The sequence below is a fragment of the Etheostoma cragini genome, chromosome 16 (genome assembly GCF_013103735.1).
Source record: "Etheostoma cragini isolate CJK2018 chromosome 16, CSU_Ecrag_1.0, whole genome shotgun sequence".
Lineage (NCBI taxonomy): Eukaryota > Metazoa > Chordata > Actinopteri > Perciformes > Percidae > Etheostoma > Etheostoma cragini.
Window position 1 is genome coordinate 24091767 of NC_048422.1, and position 9197 is coordinate 24100963.

At 44.6% G+C, this 9197-nt stretch overlaps 1 protein-coding gene across 1 annotated transcript in view; it reads left to right on the forward strand.

Annotated features, from left to right (window-relative positions):
• arrdc3b (arrestin domain containing 3b) overlaps positions 1-5177 on the forward strand; it is a 12222-nt gene extending 7045 nt beyond the window's left edge. Inside the window, exons 3-8 of the mRNA XM_034897019.1 lie at positions 117-264; positions 1218-1320; positions 1805-2061; positions 2919-3072; positions 3711-3859; positions 4561-5177. Of these exons, the coding sequence (XP_034752910.1) occupies positions 117-264; positions 1218-1320; positions 1805-2061; positions 2919-3072; positions 3711-3859; positions 4561-4650 (901 nt within the window). The 3' untranslated portion in view covers positions 4651-5177. The remainder of the gene's footprint in view (positions 1-116; positions 265-1217; positions 1321-1804; positions 2062-2918; positions 3073-3710; positions 3860-4560) is intronic.
• Positions 5178-9197: the final 4020 nt, after the last annotated feature.

Below are 9197 nucleotides of genomic sequence, written 5' to 3' on the forward strand. Positions count from 1 at the left end.
TACTAATACTCTGTCCCCCCGTGTATCATGTACTAATACTCTGTCCCCCGTGTGTCATGTACTAATACTCTGTCCCCCGTGTATCATGTACTAATACTCTGTCCCCCGTGTGTCAGGGCTCTGGCCACGTCCTTCGAGGGGAAGCACGGCAGCGTGCGGTACTGGGTGAAGGCGGAGCTGCACCGCCCGTGGCTGCTGCCGGTCAAAGTGAAGAAGGAGTTCATCGTGTTCGAACACATCGACATCAACACGGCGCTGCTGCTGGTAGGAACACACGCGCTGGCTCTTATTGGTTCAAAGGACCAGGTCGACATTTTGGGGGATCCTGTTTGCTTTCCTGCTGAGAGAATACCTATATGGTAAATGTATAGCCGCTTAGCCTAGCTTACTATAGCATAGAGAGAAAAGGCAGCGAGGAACCTCACAGGAACATCACATATCCAAGGAGCAGGTCAACATTTGGGGGATCCGGATTGCTTTCCCGCTGAGCGTTAAAGGAGAATACCTACATGGTAAATATATAGCTGTTTAGCTTAGCTTAGCATAGCATAGCATAGAGAGAAAAGGCAGCGAGGAACATTACATATCAAATGAGCAGATTGACATTTGGGGGATCCTGATCGCTTTCCCGCTGAGTGTAAGAGGAGAATACCTATATCGTAAATATATAGCTGCTTAGCCTAGCTTAGCATAGCATTAAGAGAAAAAACAGCGAGGAACATCACAGCAACGTCACATATCCAAGGAGCAGGTCAACATTTGGGGGATCCTGATTGCTTTCCCACTGAGCGTTAGAGGAAAATACCTATATCGTAAATATATAGCTGCTTAGCCTAGCTTAGCATAGCATAGCATAGAGAGAAAAGGCAGCGAGGAACATCACATATCTTTTATTAGAAATGTAACGATACAATCAACTAGGGCTGGGCAGTATATCGATGTAAATCGCGATATAAGACTAGATATCGTCTTAGATTTTGGAAATATCGTAAACTAAACTAAGCTAACCGGCTGTAGCATCATATTCACCAACAAAAAGACGATGTTACTCTTTAAGAAAAAGGGTCCTCTCTGTAGGGATCACGTTTGGTATCAATCTTCTCCTCTAGCTCTCGGTGAGAAAGCGAATGAGCACATTCCCCCAAATGTTCCCTTGCGAGGGTCGGAGCGGCCGTGATGTGGTCGAGGTTGTTAACGCCGATGGTTGTGTGCTTCAGGCTCCTCAGGCTGGTTCCAAGGAGAAGACGCTGTGCTGCTGGTTCTGTGCTTCAGGCCCGATCTCCCTCAGCGCCAAGATCGAGCGGAAGGGCTACACACCAGGTGAGCCAGGGGGGTGTATACTTATGCCCCTGTATTTTAACATAGGGGGGTGTATACTTATGCCCCTGTATTTTAACATAGGGGGGTGTATACTTATGCCCCCTGTATTTTAACATAGCTACAAGTTTAGCCTGGGTGTGTGTAAACTTTCTCAAGCCACTCTATATATAAAGTATAAAAACAGGATTTATTGCTCATTAACCTGAGGACGAAGGATGTTCATCCATTTTTTCTCTACACAAAAAATATATCACAAGACTTCATTTTGGACATTTATTATACTTGTATCTACAGTTTATTCACATATTACACTACTGACTGTCTGTTGCCAGTAAATACAAATTGTTGCATAAGTTTTCATACGACATCATTCATAAAAATGCGTTAAAGTCCTCCACCCTCTTCTTCTTTACCCTTAAGATCTTACTTATTCCAACTCTCTCTCTCAGTCTGCCAGGCTGATCTTTTCTCCCTTCTCTCCAAGGCGAGTCGATCCAGATCTTCGCCGAGGTGGAGAACTGCTCGTCCCGGGTGGTGGTGCCCAAGGCCGCCCTGTACCAGACCCAGACCTTCTTCGCCAAGGGCAAGGGCAAGCAGATCCAGCAGCTGGTGTCCAATCTGAGAGCGGACGCGCTGCCGCAGGGGAAGAGCCAGAGCTGGGAGGGCAAAGTGCTCAAGATCCCCCCGGTGTCGCCCTCCATCCTGGACTGCCCCATCATCCGGGTGGAGTACGCCCTCGTGGTGAGTCCACCACCTAAAACCACACATCTGCTCTGTAGTTCCTACTGCACGAGAGGCGTGATCAACGGGCAGAGTTCACATGATTCTGTACGCAATCCTTAAAGGGAGTCCTTTAAACAATCAAGTGTGTGTGTGTGTGTGTGTGTGTGTGTGTGTGTGTGTGTGTGTGTGTGTGGTTGTGTGTGACCGGGGAAGATTTGAGGAAAGTCCGTTGGTTAGTTGGATGCCCACATTTGATTTTGATATTTATGGTGCATTGATCCTAATTGATTGTGTGTGTTACTGAGCGTGTGTGTGTGTGTGTGTTACTGAGTGTGTGTGTGTTTGTGTGTTACTGAGCATGTGTGTGTGTGTGTGTGTGTGTGTGTGTTACTGAGCATGTGTGTGTGTGTGTGTGTTACTGAGCATGTGTGTGTGTGTGTGTGTGTGTGTACACATGCATAAAGGACACATTATTAGTATTATTATTATTATTAGTATTATTATAGCTATTTAAGTATATATTGCGCTCACATTGTTGAAGTGTGGTTAAATGCAGTTAGAGGACCCGGTGCACTTATAACAGTCAAAAAGTTGAGTGTGAATTGATGGAGACTTTCCACCCTCAAAGGTCGCCATCTTGGCTACGTAGCGGAAGGGGCGGAGCTACCAACAGATAATGGCGGCAGGTCGGGCTGGGTTGACCCCGTCTAGGACGTTGCTGTGAAAGTGTTTTCATTCGTTGCGTGTTTCCTACCGAGTGCCACATTGAATAAACTAGTTCATGTGTTTATGAATCCTCCAAAAAGCTTCAACTGGCTCCCACTGAGACGTAAATGTTCTTCCTGTTTCTACCGACACTTCCTGTCTGGCTGCAGGTGTACGTGGACGTCCCCGGCGGGTTGGATTTGTCCCTCTCGTTGCCGCTGGTGATCGGGACCATACCCCTGCACGCCTGCACCCCCCGCACCTCCAGCATCAGCAGCAACTGCAGCACCTTGAGCTGGCTGGGCCTGTCGGAGAGACCCGAGGGTGCGTACGCTTCATCACCTTCTCACAACCCGACTGTAAAGATAACGACATGCACGTGGGGGGGGGGGGGGGGGGGGGGGGGGGGGGGGGGGGGGGGGGGGGTCTGTTGCAGCCTTTAAAAGCAGGAAAAGACACTTATGCCATATTACGATATTACAATATCCAGAATCTTAGACGATATCTAGTAGAGGGGAATCACCAGACTCCTCCGATACGATATCATCACGATACTTACGCCACAATACGATATTATTGCGATTTTAAATATTTCGCAATATTCTGCGATGTATTGCAATTTATAACCTTTTTTCCAACTTCTAATTTTCCCCAATTTCAAATGACGTCCCTGTTTTCCTGTTTTAGCTAAAAATATGCATTTCTGTGTTTGCTCATACCAAAAATATACATATAATCTATAATAAAAGATCCATACTTGGGGTCTGTGTATCGATCGAGTAATGCCACTGAAAATATTGCGATACTACGCTGTTTCGATTTTATTTCTGACTTCTTTTTGGAGCCAGTGAAGTCGCCTCCTGCTGGACGTTACAGAGAATGCACATCCCATTGATTAAAACCGTCTACGCTCACAACATCTCTAATGTAACACTAACACTAATAGTGTTTGGTTTCTGCAGCACCGCCGAGCTACAGCGATCTGGAGATATCCGAGTCCCACAGGCGGGACTGTCTGCACAGCTGTGGTCGGTCTGAGGGAGACGGAGACGGATCTCTGCTAACTTACATAACAGAGTTCAGATACCTGCCCCCGCCACTCTACTCTGAGGTACACACACACACACACACACACACACACACACACACACACACACACACACACACACACACACACACACACACACATAATTGATTCCTCAATGAAAAGCTGTCTTTGGTTGAGTGGTATAATATTGATTTATAAAATCCAAACATCAATGTTTTATTATCCCTCATGTTGTTTTAGGGTCAAATGGACCTGTTGTCCTATATCAATGTTCTTTTTAATTCCCCAAAATAACATGATTGATTCCACCCAACGCTCTTTGCCAAGTACAAATCTCTACTTTCATTAATTTTGGGGCGTCTTATTCAATTTTTATAGCATTGTAAATCAAATGGAAGTGTTTTTGAAATAGTATTGAGTAAAAGTTGACATATTCCAGTCTGTGATTATCATCAACATCCATTCCTTTAATTTTAGTCTCAATAATTCCTAATTTCTGCTTTTCTAACTCAAACATTAGGTATAATTTCCTATAAATTAGGTTTATTGCCCATAAATTCCAAAAATAACTGTAAAACTAAAGTTAATAAGTTAGTGTTACGTAGTGTTAAACGTCAAAAAAGGGTCAAAAGTGTTGAAAAAAGAGACAAAAACATTTAAAAAAAAGTTAAAAACATCGATAGAAAGCATCAACAAAAGTGTTGATTTTCAATTTTTATACTTTTAAACTAACTTTTTGGGGGGTATGTGTCCCGTCCCTTCAGGTGGATCCTTACCCCGACCCCGTGGAGGTGTACGGGGACGGGGACGGGGACCGGGACGTCAGGAGACCCGACACGTGTCCGTCCCGCTGATGTGAGCTCAGACTTTGGACTTCTGCACAAAACAAGTCCAGCTTGCTCAGCCAGCTTCTCACCAGATTATATATCACGATGAATTAGGCCTCCCTGACCCGGGACCGTCAGCCGACCCGGGACCGTCAGCCGACCCGGGACCGTCAGCCGACCCGGGACCGTCAGCCGACCCGGGACCATCAGCTGACCCCGTATCGGGTCACCGTTGACATATGGACCGTGGATTTCGAGCCGCGCTGGATCATCCGTACCCTCTGCTCAAGACGAGGCAGAACAAGTTGTCTCTGACACCCCTGTAGGACTCTGACATCCCTGTAGGACTCTGACACCCCCGTAGGACTCTGACACCCCCGTAGGACTCTGACGGGGCGATGAACTGATCTTGCCCCCCCTGCGGTCCGAGGACGCCTCCTCCTGCCTCCCGGTGAATTTTGCACATACCGTACTTACTGTTTTTCTATCGGTGGTTTTATATAACGCAGATCGACCAAGACCTGAACGCCCCACTAGATTCTGTCCACAGATGTGACCTAATCAGTGCGTTTACATGCACACATGACAATGTTCAGAACTGGATCCAGGTCACGTAAATCGTGTATTCTGAATGAGGCCTCGTTCTGAACATAGCCTTTTCCGAATATTAGTGTGATATTTAGTTATTATTCAGGTCTTATAGGGGTTCTTTGGTCGTGTGTATGGCAGATTCAGGGTCTCAATCAGGGGGGGGTCCAGAACCAACCAATAGTCGGCCAGCGTTATGATTTTTGTTTTTTTTGCTGCCTCCAGGTTCATTAGAAACTAATCTGCCTTCTGGCTGGCTGGTGTGTGTGTGTGTGTCAGGTGTGTTTGTGTGAATGAGACAGGTTTGTGTGTGTCTGTGTGTGTGTGAGTGAGACAGGTTTGTGTGTGTGTGTCAGGTGTGTGTGTGTGTGTGTGAATGAGACAGGTGTGTGTTTGTGTGTATATCAGGTATGTCTGTGTGTGTGTGTGTATGTGTCAGGTGTGTTTGTGTGAATGAGACAGGTTTGTGTGTGTCTGTGTGTGTGTGAGTGAGACAGGTGTGTGTGTGTGTGTGTGTGTGTGTGTGTGTGTGTGTGTGTGTGTGTGTGTGTGTGTCTGTGTGTGAGTGAGACAGGTGTGTGTGTGTAAATGACCAGGTGTAAACCCAGACCAGGTCTTGAGATAAAGCTCCGACCACGACGACGTCTCCTGAAGTTTCTCCTTCGCTGTCGTTTCTCTTCTTCTTTGAAACACTGATATCAACGAGCGTCGCAAATAAAACGCAAAAAACGCATAAAAAGATAAAATGTTTACAAATTGCGAATGTTGTTCAAACATAACTTCTTCCACCTAAAACTTCAAGTGCAATATATTTTTGTATTTGTGATTTTTTTGCACTAGTTTATCATGTAATCTGTTGCTGTTTTATTCCATTTCTGTCCATTATTGTCATGATTTTAATGCTGTTATGATCAACTTTTTGATACAATAAAAGGTTTATTTTATGAAATAATGAGCCATTTGCAGCGTTTTTATATTTGGATTTCTTAATATTCTTGACATTTGTTGCTGTGAAGCCATTTGTGGGTCTGTAAATAAAAATAACTGACATTCGTTACTTTACTAATTAAGATTGTAAGTACATCCAGAAGGATTAATCAATTAGTCCATTAACAAAAAATGAATTGGCAACTATTGAATTGTTTTATGCTAAATAATTTTACGGTTCCAGCTTCCAGATTTGTTGCTTTTACTTGTAATTATTTTACTTTTGAGTACATTTTGCTGATAATACTTGGGCTAAATTATATACCCTTACTCAGCCAAAGTAACATTTTCAACGCAGGACTCTAATCAAAGCATTTCTATAGTTTGGTATTTGTACTTGTGAACCACTGCTGTGATGGAAGTTACACCCACAAAAATACAATTTGAGTTTTAATTATTAAATACACAGTATTGACATTTTGGTTCATGTTGAGTTCGGCCAGAGAAGTAATTACCGTAATTCCTCAAATAAAAGCCGGGGTCTTTATTTGTCCGTGTAGACCACGCTCCCGGCCCCTATCAGAGGTCCGGCTTATCATTGACCACCGTTCTTTATTTGAGGCATTACGGTAAGCGCGTTGAGATGCTTCACAACCATTGGCTCATTCGAAGGCGTTGGGGGCGGGGTCACTAGCAACGTCCAATCAAATTCCAGCAGGTGCACAGCGCGGGAATATAACCTGGCTCTAGCCGACACATCTGGTTTGATCCGGTTTGATTCTACCGTTAGAGACGGTTTAGCGTTAGCTAGCTAGAGTACCGGTATCTTCGCTACAGTGGTATTTATGTTGTTTTTGACGATAATATAGGGTATATAGGGTAATAATAAAGGATATACATGCTGTGTTTACTCCAGAAAAGTAGTTTAGCCCGGCGGAAAACGTCTTTTTTGACCCTGGCCAGCCACAGATTGTATGAAATATGACTAGTCAAGCTAGCCGTTATGTTTCTAACCGAGCCATTGTAGCTAGCTAACCGTTGAAAAACGTCTTAAGATACGTCACAACGGCTTAAAACCGCTCGTCATAGCCGGGCTAGCATTATTATTATTGTTGTTATTATTATTATTATTGATCTGGGGGAAACCCCGAAATAGTAGGCTGTCGGGTGCTGTCGGTTGTCGGCAAGTTTTCCGTCTTTGCTCGCGGACCGAGAAGGACCGATGTTGACCGAGGAGGACCGAGGTTGACCGAGAAGGACCGAGGTTGACCTAGGAGGACCGAGGTTGACCGAGGAGGACCGATGTTGACCGAGGAGGACCGAGGTTGACCGAGGAGGACCGATGTTGACCGAGGTTGACCTAGGAGGACCGAGGTTGACCGAGGAGGACCGAGGCAGACCGAGGCAGACCGAGATGGACCGAGATGGACCGAGATGGACCGAGGCAGACCGAGATGGACCGAGACAGACCGAGATGGACCGAGGAGACCGAGATGGACCGAGACAGACCGAGGAGGACCGAGGTTGACCGAGGGGGACCGAGATGGACCGAGATGGACCGAGGAGGACCGAGGTTGACCGAGGAGGACCGAGATGGACCGAGATGGACCGAGGAGACCGGCGGCGGCGTCTGAAGGTGGGTGTTCAGTCGGTCCCGTGTCCGCTTGTTTTGTTGCAGCTAGATTTCTTTCTTTATTAAATGCGAGAGAATAAATGATCTGAGAGACAAAAATAATTTTTTGAGAGGAAAAGTCATCACACTGATGGCAAAAAAAGCATTTTATGAGAGAAAAAAAAACATTTGACAGATATAAATGGTAGTAGTTTTCATACATTAGCAAAGAATTATTACATAATAATAATAATATAATAATTTGAGACTACAAAAAAGTTTAAATATAAATTTAAAATTTTCAACACTGTATCGGGAGGCGTCGGGTGATTTCCCCCCCCCCTACTGTTAATAGGCTGTTTTTAACTTCCTGCCACTAGATATGGTCTAAGATTTTGGATATAGATAGATAGATTTTGGATATTGTAACATGTTAATATGGCATAAGTGTCTCTTCCTGTTTTAAAGGCTGCATTACAGCAACGTGATGTCATTTCCTGTCCTCACCAGACTGTTGTAACTGTTCAATTATTATTGGTCTTTACCATCTTAGACGTTATATCCACATTAATGGTGATTATTTATCTAAAATCTCATTGTGGTAATATTTAGTGAAAGCACCGACAGTCACCTCTATGATGTCGTTGTGGTATCATTTTCGAGGTGTTTGGTCAGAAATATTGGGATATTTGATTTTCTCCTTATTGCAAATTGTGTTTTCTCATGATCTCCGTGTTTGGGAAAGGAGAAGTTATTGATTTACACACAGGTGCCCACACACACACACACACACACACACACACACACACCAGTACTCTACAGGCATTTGGGCTTCTGGCCAGTTCACAGGGTGTCCTTGACATTTTCTAAACACAGCTCAGTTTGTGTGTGTGTGTGTGTGTGTGTGTCTGTCTGTCTGTCTGTGTCTTTGTGTGTCTTTGTGTTTGTGTCTGTGTACAGTGTGTGTGTGTGTGTGTGTGTGTGCCTTTGTTTGTGTTTGTGCCTGCGTGTGTTATGTGTGTGTGTTTGTCTGGGTGCCCGTCTGTGTCTGTCTGTCTGTCCGTTTGTGTGTGTGTTTCTGTGTGTGTGTGTGTGTTCGACTGTGTATTTTGTGTGTTTTGTGTGTGTGTTTGTCTGTGTTTTGTGTGTGTTTTGTGTGTGTGTTTGTCTGTGTTTTGTGTGTTGTGTGTGTTTTGTGTGTGTGTTTGTCTGTGTTTTGTGTGTGTTTGTCTGTGTTTTGTGTGTCTGTTTGTGTGTGTTTGTGTGTGTGTGTGTGGGGGGGGGGGGGGGGGGGGGGGGGGGGGTGTATAGCGGTCCTCCCTCAAGAAAATGTGACATTTTTAAATGAAAAACGTGCCATCTCACATACTTTTGGACATTTAATATGACCGTATCTGTCTAAAACATCGGAATAGCGAGAACAGATAAAAAATTAACAATATTAATA